General features: G+C 34.3%; 1 protein-coding gene across 5 annotated transcripts in view; it reads right to left on the bottom strand.

Annotated features, from left to right (window-relative positions):
* The window catches only part of LCORL (ligand dependent nuclear receptor corepressor like), a 168,964-nt gene that overhangs the window by 102,881 nt on the left and 39,077 nt on the right, over positions 1 to 27,006 (bottom strand). For 4 of the 5 annotated variants that reach the window (XM_069069151.1, XM_069069157.1, XM_069069171.1 and 1 more), the window contains exons 2-4: positions 13,727 to 13,792; positions 2,286 to 2,365; positions 1,369 to 1,498 (exon numbers count right to left, since the gene is read on the bottom strand). In XM_069069151.1, the coding sequence (XP_068925252.1) occupies positions 1,369 to 1,498; positions 2,286 to 2,365; positions 13,727 to 13,792 (276 nt within the window). Of the gene's footprint in view, positions 1 to 1,368; positions 1,499 to 2,285; positions 2,366 to 13,726; positions 13,793 to 27,006 lie in introns of those variants that run through there. The other variant, XM_069069169.1, reaches the window with a different exon arrangement.

Raw genomic sequence — 27,006 nt, 5'->3', positions numbered from 1 at the left:
CAAAATCTGTCAGTAGAACTGGTTTAAATTTGTGATTACTCTTAATAATAAAAATTTTACTTTAAAAAAATACTAAATTTTAATGGCAAGAATTTATTCTTTTTAAACATATGGTAGCTTCTAAGTGTTCAGAATTTGGGGACAGTTTTCCCCCTTTTTTATGTTACCTCCTAACCTTAAGTTTTTAATTACATTAATACTATTTCTAATAGAGAATCATTTGGTAGGCTCTGTATCTAGACAATGAAGATTTCTTTTTCAAAATGGCATGTTCTAAAAGAACTTAGAAGTGGAGATTAAAGACTAAAGTTTATCTAAGCCTATCAAAGTATTAAAGATAGTTGTTAGTAGCTAACAGTATGAGACAAATAGGTTCAAAGCTTCAATGATAACCCAAGGAATTTTTCTTAGTTTCTAGGAACGCAGAGGCAAGATGTCCTTTTCCAAAAGGAGAGATTTCTTGAAAGGGTCCATCTTGTAAAAACTGAAGTCTTGAGGAAGATAATTTTGAAAATAACATTAAAATATGTGTTTTAGAAAAAAGCAAGCTGAAGGTAATAGAGATTTGCAATTTCCTGCATATTCCTCATTATCTGTTCTACTCTGTATATGGAAGTAATTTTGTTTGGTGTTTATAAAATTCAGAATGAAAAATAAATTAAACTGACCTTTATCTCCCTATCAAATGCTAATATGGGCAAACACAAGGGAGGTTCCATATTTCTATAGTTTATTCCCACTACCTTATGAAGCAATCTAAGCTTCTTGTTCTACTTGGAAAAAACTAGGAAATGATCAAGTATGACAAACCATGTTTAGTTTGTATATTTCAGTTAGACAAGAGGCAAATGAAACACTTAATTTTTTAAGACTAGTCAGCATATAAACATTACCATTTTAGTACTGTAATAGCAAATAAGCATATGCCCAAACCTGACCAGTAGATGACTCGAGTGGAAGGCTGCTAAAGATAGCTGTAGCAACCAAATATATTCATCACTTACTGAGCTTGAAGAAATGTTTGAGGTCTTGAAATCAGCAACAAAATAAGGACAAGAAGCACATACACATTAGTGACAGTTGTCTGTGGTAGGAGAAGAAAAAGTATGATAAAGTAAGATGGGGAAGAGGTTTAGGAGTCAAACTGAGCAAAGAGTTGGCCACTAAGGTAAAAATACTGAGAAAGATTCTGAATCTGCTGCTTTCCCTAAAAATTAGAAAAGGGAAGATGAAGGAAGGCATAATGAAAAAAAAGTCATTAAGAATAAACTCTAAGTTTATAATATGATGAAACCTTTTCATTAGAAAAAAATGTGATTATTCTATGTCTTTGCAGTAGTTTGTGTTTTTAAAAATTGCTCTTATTACCTTTCTTTCGAAAGAGTGCATTTAGATAATTTTCTGCTTGGCATTCAATCTTATCAGTGTTGGACTGGCCCTGAGATGATAGTTCCTCTGTAGGCGTTGACTGTGAAGAACCAAGAGTTGGTGTACAATCCTGGAAAATGAATAATAATGCATGCTCAATAAAATTTTAAAAACATCCTAGAACATCACTACCATGTATACCTCTACATAAAAAGTTATGGAGTATTATTTTCCAATGTATCTATCTGAACACAAATCACATTGGAAGCTGGAAAAATCTGGCATAGAGGAATTAGATCTGGCTGTTGTACCCCAAAGTACCTTATTCTTCAGTAAGACCGGAGATACATTCAGATTGGGACAGAGTTGGGAGAATTAACATATCAATCAATAAATATTTGTACATTTACTGTTGGTCCCATTAACATCACGAGACCTGATTATACCACAGGAAAACAGATTAAGTATTGGAAAGAATTTCTAAGACCATCAAGTACAACCCTCTCATTTGATAATAACTGAGGTCCAGAGAGTTCATTGCCCAAGGGAACCCAAGAATAATGTGGCAGAGCTGGGATACAAACTTGGATTTCTTAACTCTAAATCCAAAATTCTCAAGAAACGCTTCCCTCTCAAATCCTAGAAAATCATGCTAACTTAGGTACGTGACATTTAGGTGTCAAGATTTGCTTTAGAGTGGACAAAACTAAAGTTCAATATACACATAATACGTCCCTAAAAATCTGGGTGGAAATGGACTCATCTTTATCAACCAATGAACAAAAGGAAAGGAAGGTGCAAGTTGACATTTATTGGTCTTGTCATCTCCAAGTATGGCATAATGTCAGACTTCTAAAAAACACTTGTCTTCAATTGTGTAAACAGTTTAGAAATAATGTCACAATATTCAAACTTACACTGACTGCTTCTTTCTGTAGGTTACAAAATGAACATTTTTCATCCATAGACCAGTCAGTCAGCTCTTCTGGTTCACAGTCTTAAGAGGAAAAAAAAAATTCATTAGACTCACTGACTTAAAATGTTCTAAAATATAGATAACTCTGCATACCATCAGTTTACATTAATATAAAATCAGGTACTAGCAGTCTCAAAAACACCCCAAACATTAAACTCCTTGGTTATCTGTCCCACGAACATAGTGAAAGAGTGACAATTTGGACAATAATGGGAGAAGTGTGAATAAACCAATATAATACAATAAAATAATACAAGTTAAAAAGATTTAATGTTATGAAAGTAACTGAAGTAACATCTAAAAACAAGTAAAGCCAAATACAATTTAACTAAATTATCTAAAATAAATTCCACTCAGATTATTGAGACACACAGTACGAAAGGCAAAATTTTAAGAGTTGTGCATGCCTTCATCAGACAATAACTTACCTTTTCTAGAAATTCTATAGATTACTAGTTAGAATTACTCCCAAGAAATTTATGGCATGGATACATTTATACAGTACAGACAGAAACACACTTTGAATAAAGATCCTTTTACTCAGGAACTCCATAAACGCAGGTTCACTGTGCTACAAATCAAATGGCATCTACTACAAGAATAATCTGATAACGGGTTGCCATAAATATATCTTGAGTTTGGAGGATTCAGAAGATTGACCAAATAAAATGATCTGTTGCAATTACTTTTAACTATTTACTATTACCTGAAAAATCATGTCTAATATGTGTAGTTAAAAATCCACTAGTGAGAGTGGATGACAGTTTGTAAAATGCCAAGTATAATCCAAAGAAGCAAATTCCAGACAAATAATTTTCAAAATCATATATAGTACAACTTTGATAGACAACTATCTGGGATAATTTTCAGGGTTTTTATTTGGTATTTTGAGTACTTAATTATGGCTCAATATAATTTACTTTGTATTCCTCCCAGCTCCTCATGAAGTATTTCTTATAGATACAGTTTGTATTTACTCACTTGGGTACATGTTGTTTTCCCACAATAGAATGTAATTCTTCTTGAAGAAGAATCATAGTCCCTGACTCCTGGAAGAGAGTGTTTTGTTTCTGCCTTGATTTCTATTCCCAGCTGAGCGCAACACCTAGTACATACAGTAGGCACCATTAAAAACTACATAAACATGAAACCTATGATCTGAAAAGGAGGTGAGTCAATTTTTGTGTAACAAGATTAAAGAAGAATGGACAGAGCAAATGTTGAACTAATATTCACAAAATATTAATAAGACTTAAAAGGTGACATTTGCTGTGTTGAAGAGATTTTTCTAAGGAAGGATAAGAATGGCACAGGATTTGTAACACTGGAGAAAATACCTACTATCAAGTAGATCATATGTTCAATGAAATATTAAACATGAATTCTAAATGAAGGTAGACTGATTTAACTTGATTAGAGCTATGATAACTCTAGTAAATAAAAAGTAAACCAATAAATTAAATTTTTGAAAGGTGATTTTGCTTAAAAATGTATATGCAATCCCTCATCTCACAACCTTACAGCTATGCTGTTTTGCTTTGGAAAAGTTTTAAAGCAGAAAACATCATACATTCTGAATAAAGATCTCAAAACAGCTGCCATAATTTACATGACTACAGTTTTTGTTTATCTTCCTAAGTTTTGCAAAGACAATGGTAAATGAAAAATACCTGGAATAAATGAGTTTCATTAAATTCCCAGCACCAGCTGACTATAACTCATTAATTTCATTTTGATTTTTTTTTAAAGCAATTGGGGTTAAGTAACTTGCTCAAGGTTACACAGCCAGTTATTTCTGTGTGTGGTGCTAAGTATTTAAGCCCAGATTTGATCCCAGGTCATCCCGACTCTGGGGCTGGTGCTCTTACTCTCTGTGCTACCTGGCCGCCCCAATTTCATTTTGATTTTAAATTAAATATTGAATAGTTATTTTTATCCAATATTTACTGAGGCTATACTGTAATTTCTAAGGCCTATACCTGTAAATGATGGCAGGATGGATCTGTTACATTGGCTTCAACACAAACCTGTTGTAGAACAAGATACCTATCCATATTATTGTCAGCTAATCTGAACCAGAACTGGTTACTTCTGACCAGTTTATTGCACAGCTAGATCTAGGAAACCAATAGAGTATAGTTCAGTGGAACCCTATATATCACATTAGACTAAATAGTATGCTACAGTTGGTGACTGGCCCTTATGAAGCCTATATGTTTGAAGTAAATACTGTTTTCCTTCCTAGTCATAAATTTCCTTTAAAAAAAATTCCTAGTTATAAATTTTCAATTAAATTCTGCAAGCATTTAAGTAAGAACCTACTCAGTACAAAGTACTGCAATCATTAGTGGAGATACAAAGACACAAAGAAAAACTGTCCTTGTCCTAGATGACTTTACATTTGATTGGGAGGAATAAAACATTCACACAGATAAGCTATTATGAGAATTTGAGGAGGAAGAGAATACTAACAATGAGAGTTGGGAGGAGAAAGGAGAATTCTGGAAAGCTTTCCACAAGGAAAGGACTGAGCTGAACTTTAAGGAAGTAAGCTAATGACTCTAAGAGAACTTACTTGAAGTGTACTATGCAACTTGGAAACTAAAGCCCAAAGACTAGTAACCTAGATTCTAATTATTTACATTTAGAAATCTGGGATGATAAGGTTTTGTTCCTGTATAACTGGAATTGTACCAGAAATCTTAATCTGCATGAATAGTTTTGGTTAGGGAATTGTTAAAATATGTTCAGGAAGAAAAGAAATATTCTCGCTCTGTGTCATACCAGGAGAAAGAAATGCAGAGGCTGTTCATTTTACCTAGGTAACAGAACCCTATGTTCAAATCTGACTTCAAATCCAAAAGGTACATATGGTCCTACTGAAGTTTATTCTGTTGGTTTCCTAGATATATCTATGCAACCTTTAATTTAATCAACAAAAAACAGTTCTCGTTCAAATTGGCTAATAATGATATGGATAGTTATTTCTTGTTCTATAGCTGGTTTATGGTGAAACCACTATAGCAGATACATCCTCTCATCATTAACAGGAATGAGCCTTAAAGATTACTGTATAACCTCAGTAATGATTGGACAAAAACACCATTCCTTCTCCTCTATACCCCCACTGCTAAATATCCTGGGTGGCACAGTGAAAGGTAGTATAGCAGCAGGAGTGGTGGATACAGAACTACGAGAAAAGGGTTCAAATCACCCCTCCCTCAATACTATGTGGGCAAGTCACTTAAGCCTGTCTGGCTCTTAGTGTTGTAACTGGTAAATGAGATGATCTTTGAAACTCTGATCCTCCAATTATGTTAATATTTGTCTTCTATTTGTGTGACTATTGGGGTCTGAAAGTTTGAATTTTTTCTAGCACAACTAATTAGCGAACGTTTGTTTCCAATGTACCTTATAAGGTAGAGAAACTGTGAGAGACAGACTAACTATGTATTTGTTAAATATGATTTCCCATTTTTTAAAAGGCAGTTTAGCTGAAAGGTAACATTGGGTCTGTCCTTGGAAATCAGGAAGACCTGGTTCAAGTACTGTCCCTAATGATGTGACAACAGACAAATTTATTTTATTTCATATTTCTCTAGGCAACTCTAACTTGAGGAGGAGTCATCCATCTGCATTGGTGGAAAAGTTTCCTCCACTGCTGAAACACTAGGTTCAATGGCCAAAAAAAGTCAAACAACAAAACCCCGAACCCTGCAGTTAAATTTGGTTACGTATTTGGACTATTTCAATGGCCTCCTAATTGGTCTCCTTGCCTCAAAGCATCACCCTACCTCTATTCTTTCTACACACAAGTGCCAAAGTGATCTGTTCAGACTGATTCCCCAACCAATAAACTCCAATGGCTTCCTACTGCCTCTATAAACTTTTTTTTTCCTTTTAAGACCCTTCACAATTTGGACCCAACCTGTACTTCTAGTTTCATTAATATACTACTTCTTTTCCTGCACTCTATAATTAGCCAAATCACATTTTTCCTCTTTTCCTCACACATGGCATCCTATCTCCCATCTCTGTGCTTTGCCCTAGCCATTCTGTATGCCTAGGATGCACCTCCTCACCTCCATCTCACAGAATCTCTCACTTGAAAAAAATATACAGCTATAATTTTCTGTATGTTGATACCTTTCCTGATCCCCAATTTTCTTGAATTTCTTTTGTATTTCTTTTGTAAACTTGAGTCTGTACATCTTTGCTTCCCCTGATAGAATGTCAGTAAGTCAATAAAGATTTATTAAATGTCTACTGTATGCCAGTCAAGGTGAGCACATCAAGAACTTTGTTTTCTTTGTTATCTCCAGTACCAAGAACACAGTAAGTACTTAATAAATGACTTACTGATTTATTGCAGACAGTAAGCTGGGGTACTAGTTTATTAGGTATTATTTAGTTAAGTAAATGGCCAAAACTGCATAACTGAATAAGCTAAGAGTACTTTAAAAAGTTGTGGTGACTATACATACAATGGACCATTGGATTCTTTCACCAAACTGAGTTTCAACTAATTGATTTTACTTATGGGAATAATGTCAGAACATTGAACATTAGCAGACTTAATGGACAGCAATAATTTTCAGTCCTACTAACAAAACTAACACTATTAATAATTTGTAAAAATGAAATAAAGTTATTAAAAACCTATGGCTAAATATCAAAGTAAACATATGAAAGCCAGAATGCATTGTTCACGCTAGCCAAAGGATCATCTGTGCCCTCATCTGCCTCCACTAGTAAGAAAATAGCATTTCAGAAATCTTAAAGTATTATAAATTAGTACTACTGATGGCTGTTTTTCAATTTGGCTGTGACACTGAAATTTGATATGTCAAATTTAACCTACTGCAAAAACAACATTAAGATTTGGAGTCAGAAAACCCAAGTTTGCTTTCTTTCACAGTGTAACCCAGGACAAATCAGTAAACCTCACTTTTCTTACCCACAAAATGAGAGTTGGAACAATGAATGCCCTTAGCATCCCTTTCCCCAGCCTTTAATCCAAAATCTTATGAAAAATTTAATTGGAAAAAACATAAAAATAGAATACCCAATAGCACATAAAATGAACCCACACTCAAAAACCTCACTATTGTTTCAATGAATTATCAATGATTAACAAATAGTGAAATCACCTAAGGAAACTTCAATCTGGTCTACAAACAAGTAGTTTTTAACAAATTTCTGTGAATTTTCTGGTCACTATCATTCCAATAAAGGTAGTTTCTTATTATAAAGTTATAATAATAAATCAAATAATCCAACTGACTAGAAGTAACTTTATAATAAAGTCATTTGTGCATCTCTTTTTGCTAAAAAAAAAAAAAAATGTGTGTATAAATACATACACACATCCCAGTTATAAACTTAACTCTTTATACTCAATGACTGCAAAATATATTTCACCTAACTATCCACATTACATACAAGTATACAACTAGTCCATAGGATGCATATAATCTTATTGATTTGATACGAGGGAAAAAAGCATTAGATCTAGAGAGCCATAGGACCTGGGTTCAAAATACACATCTCACATGATACCCATGTGACCCAGAGTAAGTAACTTAATTTGAATGGACTTCATATGTAAAATGAAGGTGCTGAATTAGACTCTGAGATCCCTTTTTAGCTATAAAATCTCTGATCCTATGATACATTCATATTAATCAGTATCTCTTAAGCTATTTCCTTTTACTGTGTCTTCATATCAACATGTTAACAGAATCCAAAAATGTATGCCTAGTAAATAGTTTCAAGAACTTCCAAAGATTAAGCTCCAAGTGAATTAAGAGGGGAAAATTGAAGTGGATGGTATAATAAATTTTTCATACCAGTATACAACCTGATCACATGGGCTAGTACTAAGTTTTATTGTTGTATTTTTACTGTTGCAATAAAATGAAAACTGGTTTTGTAACCTGGGTCATAAGACCCAGGTTAAACTCTTGACTTAGACACTTTTTAACTGTAACTGATCCTCAGTTTTCTCAACTTTAAAAGGGAACAATTGCCTATCTACCTTTATGAGATTCTTATAAGGAATGAACATCATAAATTCTAAAGTGTTACTTTATTTCTTATAGTACAAGATTTAAAGAGTATTAATTAAACTTTTCTATCCATTGTTATTCTGTCAACCTGAATAAAAGCTGGTCTTGCTCCCTCCAACACCATAGTTTTATAGCTGAAAACAATTTCATCTATTCTAAAGTTATATGATTTAGTTAATAGGTTAATTCATTTACCTTTAAAATAAAGTAACAAAGTTGAAGATTAATAAGCAGCAGGTGGAAAAGAAAAGCTTATACTACTTTTTTCCTTTATTTGTTATGTAGCTGTTTCATTCATGTCTGAATCCGTCTTGACCCCATTTAGAATTTTCTTGGCCAAGATATTGGAATGGTTTGTTATTTTCTTCTCCAGTTCATTTTAAAGATGAGGAAACTGAGGCAAACAATTAAATGAACTGTCTAGGGTCACAGCTAGTAAACTGTATCTGGGGCCATATCTGAATCCAGATTTTCCTGATTCTAGACTCAATGCTCTATTGTGCTACCTAGTTGTCCCATCTCCTTTATTAGGAAACTTAAAAGATGTAAGAAGACGACCAGGTTAGAGTTATAAGGACAAGTTAACCAGGCTTAATGATCAAAGTTAAGTATATTAACCAAAAAGTCTTTTAAAATCCACCATTAAGTCAAATATATCAAATGACTAAATTGTACTCTTCCCAAAACCCCCAAGTCCCCAAATTTAGGGGAAGAGAAATTTGGTTCTGCAAGTGAGGATCAAGGCACTATTATATGACGGTGAGGAAGATATGGGTAAAACTTCACTCAAAACTTTGCCTGGACTACTGCAAAGCCCTTCTAATTGGTGCCTCTCCCTCTTTAATCTACTTTTCACATAGCTATCAAAGTAACATTTCCAAAGCACGGATCTGACTATGTCATTTTCCTGCTTAAAGAATTCCAGTGACTTTCTCTTGCTTAACATTCCAACCAAAATGGCCTACTTGCTGCTAGTTCCTGGTCTCCATTACCTTGCAGAGGTACCACCATGCTTGGAATGCACTTCTTCCTCTCTGCCCCAGAATCTTTAGCTATCAATCAACAAGCACTTACTAAGCATTTGTATATGTAATACTAGGCATACAGATAAAAATCAGTCCTTACTGATTTACATTCTATCAGGGGACACCTGTGTGTGTATATATAGTTTGTATATCCATGTATGTACAAAATACCTGTGTGTATGCATGTATGTATGTACGTACAGAAGGTCATAGCAAGTTGGAGTTGGGAGAAGGAATTCATAAAGTATTCATCTAAAAGTTGGTACTTGAGTTGGAATTTGAAAGAAATGGGTTTCTAAAAGCAGGAAGGTACCTCCTTTAAGCTCAGCTTAGGGCTATCCTCATCTCCTTCCCAATCACATTTTATTTACTTTTTGCAGTTTGAATTTACTTAAATGCATAAAGGTAGTTTCCCTCAAATAGAATATAAGTTTATCAAGGGACTGTTTCATTTTTGTCTTTGTATTCCCAGTACACAGTAACGAGTACATAGTAATTGATTAATAAAAGTTTGTTAAGTGATTAAAAATACTTTGTGATATCTGGGGGAATTTCTAGGCCTGTGTGTGAGAAGAAGAATTAGGTTAATATTTACTCATAAGGGTTTTTTGAAGCTTTTTTTTAGTTTTTTTTTTTAATTCCAGCATCAAGTTGAAAATTTCTCTTGATAGAAAATGCAAAGGCTCTTTTGATAATCACCCAGATTCTGAGGGAGGGGTCATACTACTTAGAAATGAAAGACAGCCTATAAACAAGAATAAATAAGATGTGGAGAACTGAAATGGGGCAGGGGTGTTTATGAACAGAAAGGATAACTTCTATAACAATAAAGAAAAATCTGTATCTTAGGTTAAAAAGTTAAAACCCAAAAGCACTCTTCAGAGTCGCTGAATCCAGCAACAACTCTTTGTCCCAAGTATTATAGAGAAGTTCTAAACTTAAAACAGATTTTCTTCTAAAAGCTGCTTTGTAAATCCCTTGTTTGGAATCTGTAACACATCTTCCTATGGAAACAATGTTATAAGTGGTGACTAGGTTCCCAAACTTGCCTACAAAAGCCCATTTAATGCAAATGTAACAAATGGTGTACATTAGAAATTAAAAGAATGAAATATTGTTTTAAAGAAATTAGTTTTCCCTCAATGTGAATGCTGGTTCTTGAAAGGAGTTTTACAAGACAAAGAAATATATGATAATATTTGTCAAGTACTTATGAGTTCTTTCTAACAGCATTAGAGGTTGATGGTACTTACGCTTTTATTATGTCCAATTTCACCTCTAAACTTGATGTCTTTTTTTTCTTAATTGAGATATATTATAAATATTACTATTGGTCATAATTAGGGTCTTTCATAATGATAAAAGGGAAGGGAATGAAAGGGGATAATGAGAAAGGAAAAGGACAAAATCAAAGGACTTTGGATGTCCAAGGGTCCTGAAAAATTTCCTAGTTCAACCCCTCTCACTTTACAGGTGAGGAATCTCATTCCAAATTGAGTATTTCCTATACACTATGCCTCCTCATGTGCAAGGTATCAGAAAGCAAAGATAGATGCTTGTATATGGAGAAAGCCTGAGGCAGAATTAATTAAGCTATACTTGGTGAAAGAAATATGTAACAACATAATTAAACTTTGCACCATAACTAAACAAATGAATAATTCAAACCATAAAATGCTGTAAGTCTTCAATCACTCCTCTAAAGTTGCCCTACGTAGGTTTCCTTACTTGTCCAGCTAATTTTACTAATTGTCCTCTTACATGGTGTAATGGGAATGAGAATTTGAAGATCTTCCCTCTCCCTTAAGAGACCTACTAGGGGGGGAGTTTGAACCTCTCCTGCTGTGAAGATAAACTCTGCCCCCTGATAGGCTGAATATAGTCACATGGAGCCTGTGGTAGGAGTCTGCTGAGGAGAAGCAGAGCCCACAGAAAGGACCCTGCTAGAGAGACAGACAGTTGGAGATAGCTGGGAACAGAGGAGCTTACGCAATGAGTCAGACAGGCTCATGAGTAAATATTGATCTTGTATTGGTTTGTGGGAAGGCTAAAGCATGTTGTGGCTCTCAGCATTATTTTGGCTTCCAAATATCTTTGGTACTTCGGCTTACTGGTTTTGGGATTCAGTTTCCTGGTGTCTAAATAAATCCTTCAGTTTCATCCTTTATCTGGAGAGTCTGGCATATTTTGCGATCGAACATCATGTGACAGTTATAGTCATGGTCTTTATCGTGATCGTGGGTGCTATAAATATTGCAATGGTGCTACACATGGTCATAATAATAAGAGTGTACACCATTTTTCTGGTACTGGTTTGTTACTGTTATTGATCTACATTATTTCTTAATGTAGTTTACCACAGTTTCTTATATTCCTCATATTTATCAATTTTAATTACATTTTAGTATTGTATCATAAAATGTAATATAGAGAAGCTGTATGGCATAGTGGATGTAGAGCTGACCTTGGGGGTCAAGAAGATCTGGGTTCAAGTTCCAGTTCTGAGATACTTGTTCTGTGACCCTGGGTAAGCCATTTAACTTCTTGTCCCAAGCAATTCCCTAAGATTATATATTACTGAAGGGCTTGCCTCTACCAATGTAGACTGGCTTTTCTTCACCAGAAACCCTCATGGATCAATGAAGTCAAAGGTTCAAACAAACAAAATTTTTTTACATGATATTCATTTCTTACCATATATTCATTCGCTGCCCCTTGTTGGGCATTTCGATTGCCTCCAGGTTTTTTTTTTTTTTGGTGGGGTGGGGAAGGTGTACATTATATATAATGCCAAAGAGAACTTCAGTTTTTATAAATACCACTTTTAGAATATATTCCAAATGATGAAATCACTGAGTTAAATTATATGCTTATTTTAGTATAACTTTTACTGTTTAATGTTTTGTTTTTTTATTGTGAATAAGATACTGGCTGGAAAGCTGGTTTTGATGAACATTAAAAAGGAATAGTCACTAAAGGTAAAGAATATACATGGTAAGAAAAAGACTGGGAAATACATTGCCTGTACTAGAAACCAGCTTTGGGGCTAATGGGTCAGGAATGCTGGTGATGGGCCCTAGAGATGTCTAGAGGAGGCTCATTAGTACCTCACCTGTGACCTTGGGCAAGTCACTTAAACTTAGTGGTACTCAATTTCTTCATCTTCAAAAGAGGGAATAGGACTAGATTGTCTCTGAAGCTCCTTCCACCTTTAGATATGTGATTCTATAAATGCCCAAAGTAGGAGTACTTAAAGTCCTCGTATAAAAACACAACAAAAAAAAAAACCCAGTTTGAAGGCAAATAATCTGCTTACTCAATGGGGTTTAGCCAACCAAACTTTCTGTTATCTACTGCTTGCAGATCCTAACCTACTATTTAGAGAATGAGCCCTAACACCTTAGAACAGTCAAACTCTAACTGCAGTAGACATTAATAGGGAAACATTTCATTTACAACTCCTTTGAATTAACAATACTTTAAAAAATTTTGAAAGATGAGGTCATAAATTAGGATACAATGAAGAATTTATGAATATCCTCTCTGTTGTAGTTGAACATAACATTTCTTTTTACTAAATAAACAAGGCTAAAGATGAAATCTAGTTAAAAAAGTAAAGAACACTTTAAAAAGTAAAGAACGTTAGCTACACCACTAATCTTAAACAATAATAGCATTACCATATCGAATCTTTCTCATGAGAGAAAGAACATAAATAATTCTTTTAATATTCAAGTGAGATGTGGAAAGGAAAATAAAATTTTTAAAATGTTAAAAAACTGAATTTGATATTATATACTGAATTAATTGGGGAGGCAGCAATAGAAAAATTAAGTCGATTTAATTCTCATCTAATGTTCTTTCTACAAAAATAAAGCTTTGAAGATTAATGAAGACTAATTCTTCTGATGCAGAGCATCCTTTTTTTTTAAAAAGACATGATGAGTAGTTATATATGAGGATATGAATTTAGAACTTCTAAAAATTTAGTCCATTATCAATAGAGTTCCATGCCTAGACTTATTTTTCGCCAAAAAAATAAAACTCCCAAAACTAAGAGAGAAAAATCTATCCAGAAATTAAAATTTTCTTGCAGCCAACTCCTTAAAAAAAGTTGACTTAATTTACTCAACATACAACTTAAGAACAAATTTCCATTTGTTTTTTTGTAGAACAGTAGAATGGAAAACAAACCAAAATGGGAATATGATATATGAAAAATAAAAGCCAAAAGAGCATTTATGTTATTTTAGTTAGAAATATTAAAAGAGATAAAGAAAAATTATTACCTTCAAATAAACTGAGGTCTCTTCGTAGCCTTGGTCCATAAAGCCCTTCTAAAATACTTTCAAAACCTATTTTTTTTAAAGAAAAAAAGAGTACATTAACTGCTGGAAATAATTAAAAACAACAACAACAACAACAAAACTACCAAGGATTTTTTAAAATATAGAAACAATAAAATAGCTATAGTTTAGCAAAAACATTATTCTTTTTCTCAGAATTAAATGATGGCCCACTACTCACAATTTACTAAATCATATTATAACCCAGGATACTATTACTGCTTGGCTATCCCAGGGGTTTTTAACCTGTAGTCCACGAACCCCAGGGAGTCTATGAAATTAGATGAGAAAAAAATTACATCTTTATTTTTAGTAACATTTCAGTAAAATTTAGTGTTTCCTTTAATTATTTAAAAAGAATGAGAAGTGGTCCACAGATTTCACCAGAATGCCAAAGGAATCTATGACCTAAAAAAAAAAAGTTAAGAGCCCTCTGGTCTATACGTTGACAAGTCAGAAGAGGCAATTTATTAAAAACAAAACCCCCAAAATTTTCAACTCTATATGTTAAGCTACTGATAAAATATATATAAAACTTTTTTACAATTAATCGAACACATGTACGTCACTACTAAAATTTTTTTTTACAGACATACAATTTTATAGATTCCTTTGTCACAAAGAAGAACAACTGGAAAAATTATGGTGCTACATGCTTTTATCATAAAGCACAGTCACTTTTTGCAAAAAGGTCCTCTAAACCTTAATTATAGAAATCAAAAATAAATTATTTATTTGAATCTTTATTGTGAATTTGGACCCACTTTTATGGAAATTCAAACAAGTTTTCACTTATTCATGGCCATCAAAAGCCTTAGAGCAAAATATCATACTTAAAATGATTGGTTTTAGTAACAATAATCTTAACTTGGGAATTTAACAATTATTCTACTTTTCAACAATGAGGGTTAAAAGTAATATATGTTCTAAAAGCTACTGCACTATGTTAATTTCTGGATATCATAAAAGACGCTGACAAACTTGAGATTTTCCACCCCAGACTGCATTACCATGGACAATGCAAAATATCTAAATCCTTTATTGCATCCTATTCTACTCTTTGTAATTCTAGCATAGTAATTCAGTGGCTCAAGGGTGAGGGATTTGGAACCAATACCTGGGGAGAAGAGAGTTGGTAACAAGAAGAACAGAACTCATAAAGAAAGAAGAATGTTTTAAGTTTATAGATTTTATTAAAAGTTTATGAGCTGGTAAAATTTTGCTATGAATCAAATCATGAGCCAGTAGTAAGGAACAATGAATTAAATTGTGTATTCAAAGAAGGCAGTCAGAATGATGAGGGATCTCCAACAACATATAGAAGAATAACAGAAGGAACTAGGGATGTTTAAGGTGGAAAAGAGAAGACCAAGAGGAAAATAGGATAAGCTATCTACTAACTTCTGGTCAGCTGCCATGAAGGGAGTACCAATGAGTAAGAAAGTTACAAAGGAGGCTGGTTTTAGGTGATTAATTTACAATTTTCTAATACAGGTTGCCCCATAAGTGAGCATTCAAGTAAGGGCTAGATGAGCACATTGTCAAAAAAAAAAAAAAGGGGGGGGGACTTCTGAATTGGGCAGGAGTTTGGCTTACAAATCTACTTTGCTATGACCAATATTCATTAGCAGAGTACCTGAACAGTAAAAAATCATCATATGAAATTCCTTCTGTGATAGCATGGATAAGACAATTTACGTCCTATCATAATACTGGCCCACTGAACTTAATTTCTGACAAATGTTTGATTCTTTTAAGACTAAAAGAGAAAAGACAGAAAAGAGTAATTAGTTGGTTACTCTTAATTTTTCACTAGAATATAAATATTCCTGAAAGTATGGAATGGTTTCCAATTTAATTTTGAAATATAATTAAAAGCCTAATAATATTCTGTAATCAATGAATATGTTATATAAGGAATCTGTAAATTAGCATACCCTTATGTGGGGACAAACACAAGTGAAAAGAAAAAAACAACAACACTAAAAACTGTTTTGTTAAAATTCAAATAAACCCTTTTCCTCATAAAGCTCAAGTTCATAAGGTAGATAAATCCAATCTCAATCAAAGAAATATATACACAACCAACTAAATTATTCAAGCTAATAAAGGAATATGACACAGATCATTAATTTTTTGGTATTCCAGAAGAACCCTGTGTAAGAGCTATGTAACACCATTTGTCTAATTTGTATACGGGTCTATCAGATGTCCTGATATTTAGAAAAACTTCTGTATGGCTTCATCATTTTGTCGTGAGATCTGAGGCAATATAAGCTGAGAACAGGTGGACTAGAGCTTCTTCTAAGTTAAAAACTCCATGCTGCTCTACGTAAGAGGGTAAGAATCATACCATCACCTCAGACTTTAGTGAAACAATATGAGTAGCTCATTCCTTTTGTTTTACAAGTTTTACCATGAACCATAAACAGAAGAATGTCAAACAAAGAATTTCATCTCCATCTGCTTAAATTAGGTTAATAAGAACATGAAAACCAAATTTAACACAGCAAATCCCCTGTGGATAAGAATTATTTCTAATTATCAAATTACACATATATAGGAAAGAATTGATCTAAGATCTTTCAAAACACCCTAAGATGCCTCTATTTCTTGTCTTCTATACCTATATTGTTAAGTCCTGGGTGATTCTGCTAGTTTCATTCCTTTCATATAAGATATCTCCAATAGGCCAAACCACACCCATTACTTATTGCAAAATTCAGCTCAAAACTTATGTCCTTCAAGGTGTCTTTTATGACCAATCCTACTCTGACTACTTCTATCACAATCCCATTGTACTTATGCATATAGGCTTTAAAAATACACAAACAAACCAGAATCCTTACCTCTCCCCATATAAACAAGAATATGTTGGCTATAGCAAGAAGGAGAAAAGGGATTGTAATAATGATGATTTTGGGTTAATTCAAAGTGATATTAACAGTTCAATATTATACTACATATGGATCATGGTGGGGGAAGGGGAGAAGTGAGAGGGAGAGGCAAAGTGAAAGAACTTTGGCCCAAACAAAGTAATTATAAAAATACAACTTTGAGATAGTCTATGAAGGAAGATGACAATGCCAGCACCTCACATTTAAAAATCACTTTAAAGTTTGCAAAGCACTTAGCACATATTACTTCTACTGGTCCTTACAGCAACCCTGTTAGGTGGATGCTATTACTACCCTAATTTTAAAGATAATGAAACTGAGGGTGAAAGAGGTTAAGTGACTTGCCTAGGGTCACACAGCTACTAAATGTCTGAGGTAGAACTTAAACCCAGATCTTCCTTACTCCAAATTCAATGTTTTATTCACTATACCATACTAATAACTTAGCTAGCTACCTATGGGAAAAGAACATAGGATGAAGGAATCATAGGCTCACAAATTTAGAATGGGTAGCTAAGTTTAGTTCATTTGGCCCAATACCTTCATTTTACAGATGAGGAAACTGGAGTTGTGAAAGGCTCAATGATTTACATTCATACATGAAAATAAACAGTATAGTCAAAATTTGAACTCAGGTCCTTCTCTTGTCATTTTTCCTTTGACTTTTACCACATGGCAGAGATGGATAATTTGGGAATAAGATGGTAAGATAAAAATCTAGGAACTTTAACCTATTTACTCATTATTCAAAGAGCAGAGGTTGCCTCTGTATATTCAACTTATGGAGATAACAGATCTGAGCAAAGAGAAAAAATAATAATTCAAAACATTAATTCTGCTTTTTATCAGTGACAAGTTAAAGTTCCAAATATGCTTATCAAATGACAAGAAGTTAAGACACACAGATAACATCAGATTACGGTCATGATTCAAAATGACCTCAACAAACCAAGATACTGGTATGAATCTAATAAAATGAAATTTAATAAGGATGAATGTAAAGTTTTCACTTAGGTTAAAAAAAAGTCAATTTCACAAGTACAAAGTAATAGCTAGATAAGAAGTCTATCTAAAACATATCTGAGGGTTTCAGTAGTTTGAAATGGGAGGCAAAGCCTCTAAAATAAGATGATAGTTCCCACTACACAAACGCCCTGGCCACACATTTGTGGTACTGTGTTCAATTCTGGGCTCTACATTTTAGGAACTGGCCAACAGAAGGAAACCAGGAGAGTGAAAGTTCTTGAGTTACGCCACATAGGGATCAGGTGATGGAACTACAGATGTTTAGACTAGAGAAAAGAAGACTTAATGGGAATATAACTGGCCCTCAAGTATTTCAAAGGCTTACAAGTAAGGCATTAGATTTGCCCGCTGAAGGTGACAATTTTAAGAGTAATCAGAGATCAGTATTTAAGATTCAAAAGGGAAGATAATAAGAAAATGGTGTAATGTTAATAGGATAGAAGATCTTTCCTACCCATTAAAAGACCTTACATGGAGCCCATTGAGGGAAGCTTGCTTGTACACACCTTTTGCTAATTTCTAATTAGGTACTGAGTCAGTATTGAGATCCTTCTGGCTCTGAGAAGTGTATATATAATCCGAGTTGGTATTCTCCTTTAAGGGCTCATTTATGAGAAGGATCTTGTGATTTCCTCATAGAGATTCTGAGTGGCCATATATTCAGAGATCCCTGACTGCTCAGATGTAAAGGCTCTCTCAATCCAGGGATGTATGTAAAATGTAGATTTGATTCAGGAAGTCAGAGCCCTGTCTGTTAGTCTTTATTTTTCTTAAGTTCAGGGTGCTGACTTTTCCCTTGAACTAGTGAATTTAGTTAAAAAAGATTGTTAACCCCTTAAACAGCTAGCTTTCCTAGTAAAGCAGATCTAAGAACTTGTGATAGTAGACATCCTGGGTATGCCACTGTGGTTGCTGCTACAAAAGGCAAAAATCACAAATGGAATTATTTTGCCTCTCTTCCCCCAAGGGTGAATGGGCAGACTGACAGGAGAGGCAGGAGAAAGAGGGGTAAAGGGAGAGAAGGGAAAGAGAAAAAGAAAGGTGAAGTAGAAGAAGGGAAATAAAAATAGAGAGGGGAAAGAAGAAAAGGGTGGACACAAGGGGAGGGAATGAGAGAGGAAGAGGGGTAAGAGGGAATATTCTAATAACTGGAGTTAACAAAAGCAGAGTGAGTTCCTTTGGTTCCCCTTTATTGGAAGTCTTTGAGCAAAGATTTGACAGTATAATAACCTCACAAGCATACTGAAAAGAGAACAAATATTTAAACATGAATTGGGCTAAATAGCCATTCAGTTTTATTTCAACCATAAAATTCTGTGACTGTGACAAACTACATCCTTGAATACTAAGAAAACTAGTGGCTATGACTGCCGATAAAAATCATAAAAAGAAACTTTCAAAAAGAACAATATGGCTGTGAAGACTCTTCTCAATTAGATTCTCTGCAGAACTATAGCATATACGACACAAAAACATGCCCTCCCAAAGTTTTTTGTTAAACAAAGAGTATGTCCTTGAAATCTGGCAGTATAACTCTGATATGAATTATTAAAGGGTCAGTTTGCTAGCATTCAGAAAAGGAAGCTGTGATAACTAAGAAATATGCATGGGTTTACTAGGAAAAGGTTGTTGTGGTCCATAACACTGGTGAAACGGGCAAGGGAAGGAATTAACCTAGATGCCTCTCATCCTGCACTGGTCCCCTTCAGTCACAGCAAGAAAGACCAGTAGATATCCCCAGCCTCCTGAGCTAAAAGATTGCTATACACCTTCTGCTGGTTCCACTATTCCAGGATTTTTCCTGGGGCAATATTCTCTAAGTTTTTCAAGGTCAATAAGGGGGAATGAGAACACTTAAGTTTTACTCAGCTATCTTGGCTCCTGGAAGTTCAAGCAGGTAACTTTTAAACATTTAGTCTGTGGGCTGATAGCCGCAGGAGTAGCTGATGCCTCTGCCCGCAGACCCTGCACTTGTCTCTCACTCAGCTCCAACACACCCCCATACTGCACTGAGGTTTGGGAATTGTCACTGCCACAGGTAATTCAGTTCACCAGGGCCCACTCCCGCTCCCCTATGGCTGAGTATGTGCTGGTGCAGCCCACATGCTCTGTGCTCCCCTTGCCCAGTGCAACAAATCTTTCCCGACCTTCCACGTTGTCCTGGGCTGGAAATCTGCCACACTCGGTCTCCTAGTGGATTGCATCACTCTAAAATTTGTTCAGATTTACCTTGTAGAAGTACCTGAAGGAATTTGTGGAAGAATTCAGGTGAGTCCCTGCTTTCACTCCACCATTTTGGCTCCACCCCTGCACTTTACTTTTCAATTATGTGACTTGGATAAAGATGATAAAGTTTCAGAGATGAATTACTACAAGTACTACACATGACAGAGTGAATATTTTAGATGAGCAGCTAAGCAGTAGTGAAGAATCCAAGAGGTTGACCAATACGGAGATGGTGACATATCCTTCACAGAGTTTGTCAAAGTTTTAGAAAAAAGTATATGTAGAACAGAAAATGAGCATTTGATTTCTATACTAATAGACTGGGACCAAAATGTTCCCAACTAACTAGGATTTAAGAAGTGGAACTTCAGTTTTTCTTCCCTCTCTTTTTAGAGGTCTTTGCTATTATTGCATGTCAATGCTCGATATGTTCTACTAGCACAAAACTAACTGATACTAGTAGAGGGGTCCTAAAGAATGATACACCTACTCCTCTCGTTCTTTTCCATTTTCCTTCCACAGTTCTCCAACTATCAAATATTACCTTTCTCTTCTGTGCTGCTGAGAGTTACAAAATCTATCAATCTGAAAAAGGGAAGGAGTCAGCAAAATTCCTTCATCAGATGAGGACTCCCATGCTTTTCCTTCCCCTTAGCTAGGCCTATTATACTCTGACATCTCTGATTCATCAGGCTTTATAAGGTCAGTGAGGTGGTTTGTTTTTAACTAACTTGTACCTTTAACTAGGACTCTAGGATGTTTCCTTCCCACTAAATTTTTGGTAACCAACACTTTCCAGGAGAATGTGACCATCCTTGGGTCCTTACATTGAGGTATAGGGAAGGACTACAGGACAGAGGCATCCTTCCTGAAAGCTAGTGGTCAGGGTGAGATACTAGTAGAGGGTCAGACAGTCTTCTATGTCAACTTAACTATCATTTTTGACTCACTACACACAAATACTCTTGTTAATACAGTATTTACCCTTTAGAAACTAGACTTCTACCTAAAAGCATGTTTAATTTCTGGGCTCTATTATTACTGGGATGGCTCCTCTAGCAATATGTGAGATTTCATAAAACTCCTTGAAAAGGGAAGTTTTGTGTTTTTTAAGATTCCCTATACTGACACCTGCAGCATGGTTCAGAAATTTTGGATTTAAAAATATTCAAGCAGACAATTAAAGAAGAACCTAATTTATTTTAGAACAAGAGATTTTAACATTGACCTCTACATCTTGAAATTCTTTTTTAAATTGACACTTGTAAATGTTTCTGCTGAGATTCATAATGAACTAATGTTATATTCCAAAAGAAATTAAAGTTTTGCAAAGTTAGTCTCCTGGGTAATTAGCTTCCTAACTCCTCATGTATACTACTGTTGACTCTTTGGGAACAAGTCTGACTCCGAGCATATCCTGGGGTGGTTTTGTAGGCTTTTGGAAAAGACAGAGTAACTTCTCAGCCAAAGTCAGCTTAATTAAGATATTCATGAATCAGGCTGTACTGTGTTAACTGTTGTATGAGTTATACATTTCTGTATGTGCCCTAGACTGGCTTTTCCTGGCGTCATTGTTTGCTTATTTATAACAGAAGACTATGTGAAGTGTGAAAGTGATTCTTTGGGAAGGTGCTGTGGTAACCTATTCTAAATCAGAGCACTATATGAAAAACTGGGCTAGTGAATCCGGGTCTATAAATGCAAACTGCTTACTGCTCTCACATGATATAATATAGGAAATGTATAAAAGGAAGGAAGTATTGGTAATGATCTGGTAGAGAGGAGGTGTCAGGACTTACATATTTAAAAAGCTCTTAAGGAAAAAATATATCTTTCCCCATCAGCAGTGTAGCAAACAATCAATTTTATTATTTGATCTATCAATAAATATTTGTGATTAAAATGTGAAAAGCTAGTGAAGATTACAATTATTCATTCCTTCTTATTCTATGCAATTCTTGTCAACGTCCTCTCATAAATGTCCAATGGAGGATCAATTCAATTTGCCAGTAGGCAAATTTTCATATTCTATGGATTTTCAGTAGAGCACTGAGAACCATTTATTTTCTCTTGCTTTCTTACATGATCCAATTTGTCTCCTTTTGTGACCACATATTTACCACTGCATTAACAAAAATGTGTCTAGAATTAAGGAGATTATAATCCAGCTGTACTACACCTAACAGCTGGATATTTGGAATATGTTCATTTCTAGGAAGAATTTTGACAAAATTAATCCAGATAAGGGCAATCAATGCTATAAGATGATTGGTGAATTACCTGGGTTTACATTCAGCCTAAAGAGGAAAAGATTTAAGAAAAGGGAAGAGTTCATAAAAACTGTCTTCAAATTATGCAGAAAAGTAACTAGATTTGTTTTATTTGGCCTCCAAAGGAAAGTGTAGGAATAATAGGTTAAAGTTGTAGAAAGAAAATTTAAGCTTGCTATAATAAAACACTTAATTGCAACTATCCAAAAGTGGGGAACTGGCTGCCCTTGAGAAGTGGTGACTATCTCCTGTTTCCAATGCTTTTTATACTGGCTTTACATTCTCCATTCCTGAAATGTTCTCTATCCTTACCTCTGCACCTCCTAGTTTTCCTGGCTTCCTTTAAGACTTACCTCAAATTGAATCTTCTAGAAGAGGCCTCTCCTGGTCCTCACAGATGTTGAGGCCTTCCCCTATGGCATTACCTCAAATATACACTATATCTTGTATGAACCTATTTATTTATATAGTTTCCTCCATTCGAATGTAAGCTCTTTGAGGTCAAGAGCTATTTTTTACTTTCTTTGTATTCCCATCAGTTAGCATAGTGCCTGGCATACAAACATGTAATAAATGCTTGTTTACTTGACTAGGTGAGATGTCTATTGTTGGGAATTTTCAGGCAATGAATGAATGACCACTTGCTAGGGGCATTGTAGATGGGATACCAGTTCAGCAATATGTTAGAGTAGGTTACATCTTTGAGTTCCCTTCCAACTCCAAGATTCTGAGATTTTTTTTTTCTCAAATATTCAAAGGGCTGCTTCATACAAAAGCAAATAACCATCCTATGTGCTTCGAGTGGAGAGACTGGTACCAATGTTTACAAATTTAGAGGGAAGTTGATTTTGGCTGAAAATAAGTAGAGCTGTCTAAAAATAGATTGTGTAACTATTTATCAAGGATCTTGTAGAAGGGATTCATGATTCAAGTAAAGGTTGCACAAAAATCCCATCTATTCATAATTTGAAAACATGTACATATATGTATATACGTATAGATATGAATATGTGTAGGTATGTAGATATAAAAGTATACATATGTGGTCAAGGTCATATAAACTACTTTCTCTTATTTCAAATGTTTCTAACACTCATGATTCAATCTGTGCAGTTATTCCCCCTTCACTGACAAATTCTAATCTTTCCATAACTTAATAAATAAGTCAGGCAACATAATAGGGAAAATAATTCATCTCTTGGTAGTTAAACTTCTTGTGATGGGTCTCCCTATGGGAAGTCAGTATGACCTCAGAAGCAGCCTATCAAATGCCCAATTTTTGAAACCTTTTTAAAATGTGCATCTCGCTGACAAAGCCTTCCAAGAGATCATTCTTAAGAAGTTACAGAAATAGAACTGTAATAAGGTTTGTTCTGTCTTGCTTTCCTATGACCATGAACTGAATAATAAAAAGTTGATATGGACTATAATTTAAATTAGGCAAACAGTTATGACTAAACCGCACTTCCTTATACCATGGTCAGATTTTTGTTCCATTAATTTAGCAATAAGCCACAAATATTTCATGCATTTTGTAGCTATCTTGAAAGGTACTTTCTATTATTGCCTCTTGGATATTATTGTTACGCACAAGTATAATTGATTTTACATATATTATTGATTTTATAGCCTACAACTTCGCCAACGCTAGTAAATATTTCAGTATCTTTGCCAATTCTCTAGGACTTTATAAGTTAACTATTAAGTGATCAGCAAAAGTGTTTTTTAGAAATCTTTTCCTTACCCATTTTTATTCTATTGTCTTACTGATATTGAAAACATTTCTAGTATTATATCAAATAAAACAAAAGAGCTAATGTCTTTGCTTTACTCCAATATTTACAGAGTAAGCTTATTGACTATTTCCTTGGTGGAGATTATTATGTACTACTACACTGCTAAACTGATAGTTTACAACAGATTTTACTTTGATTTTCTCAACGGGCATTTTAAAAAAATGTGCTATACTTAAAAAAAATTCCAATTAAGTTTTTTTTTAATTCTGAACTTAAAAACCAAATAAGATGAGCATTTCCAAATACAAAGCATACCAAAAAAATATTAAACTGAAAGTAGTCATGAAGGTACATCACAAATACCTCCATTAAAGTATATGAAAATTCTACACATTATTTTCAAAGCTGTTTCGCTGATGTTTGTTATTAAGCTTTCTTCTGTTCTCTTTTGAGCTGTTTGCAAAGTTTTGATAACCCATTCACTTTTTTTTTAAATTTCAGTAATCGTTTTGATGTTTTCATACACTCGCCCTCCTCTCCTCCCCTCCCCCAGCCCCCATCAGGAATTGAAAACTGAAAACTTTTATAATCAAGTATATACAGTCAGGCAAAACAAATTTCTGTATTGGATATGTCTAAAAACATGCCCCATCACCTAGAATCTATCACATGTTTTTCAGAAGAGGGGTAGTGTATTTCATTATTGGTCCTCTAGAATTATGGCTGTTTACTACATTAACCAGAGCTCCTAAGTCATTCACAACTGTTTTTCTTTGCAACATTGTTACTGAACAAACTTCTCTGGGTTCTGCTCATTTCATTTAAGTCTTACTAGGTTTCCGAAATCAGCCCGTTGTCATTTTTTTTAGTGGTATAACATTCCATTGTATTCACAAGCTATAAAAATTTTAGCAATTCTCCAATTGGTGAGCACTCCCCCACTAACTGTCCAGTTCTTTTGACACTAGATAAAGAGCTACTACAAATAATTTTTGCATAAGAAGGCCCTATCTTTGATTTATTTGGGGTATAGGCCTAGACTAGCTTAATAGTGTTATCAGAGAGTATACAAAGTGTATTAGACCTCTTAGGTCTAATTCCAAACTGCTTTCCATAGAGCCTGGACCAACTGACAATTATACCAACACTATTTACCTGTTTTCCAACAATTATCATTTTCCTTTAGCTACTACCTTTTTGGGGGACCAATATAATGAAAGAGTTTGAGTTAAAGAGCTGATTTAATTTGCATTCTCTAAGTGATTTGGAGTGCAAATGCAAATGAAAATTTATTGACTTCTTCACTTAACTGATGCTTCATATCCTTAAACCATCTACCCATTGGAGAATGGTTCTTGTTCTCATACATCTGAATCACTTCCTTATATAGCTTAGAAATGAGACCTTGAATAGAAAATTTACTGCAAAGATCCTCCCCCTCCCATTAAGTGTATACCTTTTAATCTTTACTGCATTATTTTTCTTGATACATTTTAATTTTATGTAATCAAAACTGCCCATTTTATCTTCAGTGATCCTATCCCTTGTTTGGTCAGGAACTCTTCCCCTATCCAAATATGTAATAGGTACTTCCTTCCTTGCTCCTCTAATATATTATGTCAAAATCATTTATATAAGTTCTACCAGATGCTTTTAAGCTTTCTAAGAAGATTTTGTCAAATACTGAATTCTTGCTCCAAAGACTGTTTATCAAACACTATACTTGTTTGCTTCTGTATGCTACATACCTAATCTGTTCCACTTACATGGTTTTTAAAACTAGTACTAAAACCTTTCGATGACTAATACTGTGTAGTATGGTTTCCCATTCCACTCCCCACCCCCTTTCTATTTCTCTTGATATTCTTGAGATTTTGTTCTTCCAAATGAATTGCTTCCCTCTCCCCCAATTCTATACAGTATTTTGGCAGTTCAGTTATTTATTTTAGAAGGATCCACATTATCCTCTGGAACTGTGGCACTGAGTAATTTAGGTAGTCACTTTTATTATACTGGAACAGATCAAACCTGAGTAATCAGTTCTTCCTTTACTTCTGTAAATGAAGCTTCATAGTTATATTCACATAATTCTTTGCTAAATTCTGATAAGTAGACTTTTAAATGTTTTATGTATTCTGTAGTTATTTTAAATGTCAATTGTTTCCTGCTGGGCTTCATTAATAATATACAAAAAGGTTTAAAATTTGTGTGGGTTTATTTTCTGATCTGCTACTTTACTGAAATTATTGTTTCAATTAATTGTAAGCTGACTCTCAAAACTTCTCAAAGTAGACCATATTGGCCCCCCCCCCAAAAAAAACCAAACCAAAAAAAAAACCCCTAATTGTTTTCCCCTTTTGCCTAGGCTTATTTCCTCATTTTTTTTTTTTTTTTTGGTCTCATTACTATGGTCAGTCAAACAAAAGTAGTACATTTAGTAGACATCCTTGCTTAGCCTCTGATCTTACTGGAAAGGCCTCTAATTTATCTCCATTACATATAATGATGGCTGTTGATTCTAGCTAGTCACTACTCACTATATTAAGGAAAAGCACATTTATTTCTATGCTTTTTAACATTTTAAATTGAAAATGGCATTCTATTTTGTCAAAAGCCTTTTTAATATTCAATAGGTATATTGATTTATAATTTGCCTTGTTTTGACTTTCCCTTGGTTTAGATATCAAATTCATATTTACCATGCAGGGATTTGGTAAGTTGCCCCCTTTTTCTCTTTTTGCAAACAATATACAGTCAATTCTGTTATAATGTATGTTTCAAAAATACAAACTTGTTCCAATATGATTGATATATCTAGGGAAATTTTAATTCTAATTTCAAGTTTGTTTTTACATGATTTCTTCTGTAAGAAACGGTGAGAACTGAGAAAATGGAATTCACAATAACTCATAAGAAGCAACCCATCCTATACCTGTTTCCACAAGAAAACTTCAGACCTTTGTCAAGGTAAAATGCCATATTTATTATATATTTTCTAGTACAGAAGAAGCTGTGGGTAGAGAAGGGTTGGTCCAAACCACTACCATAACCATCCTTTCCACCATGGT

Source organism: Petaurus breviceps, unplaced genomic scaffold, assembly GCF_028583685.1.
Source record: "Petaurus breviceps papuanus isolate PSGF00001 unplaced genomic scaffold, PetGlider_PUasm1.0 140, whole genome shotgun sequence".
NCBI lineage: Eukaryota > Metazoa > Chordata > Mammalia > Diprotodontia > Petauridae > Petaurus > Petaurus breviceps.
Note: the sequence above shows the minus strand (reverse complement) of the source record. Positions and strands in the feature narration are given on the sequence as shown.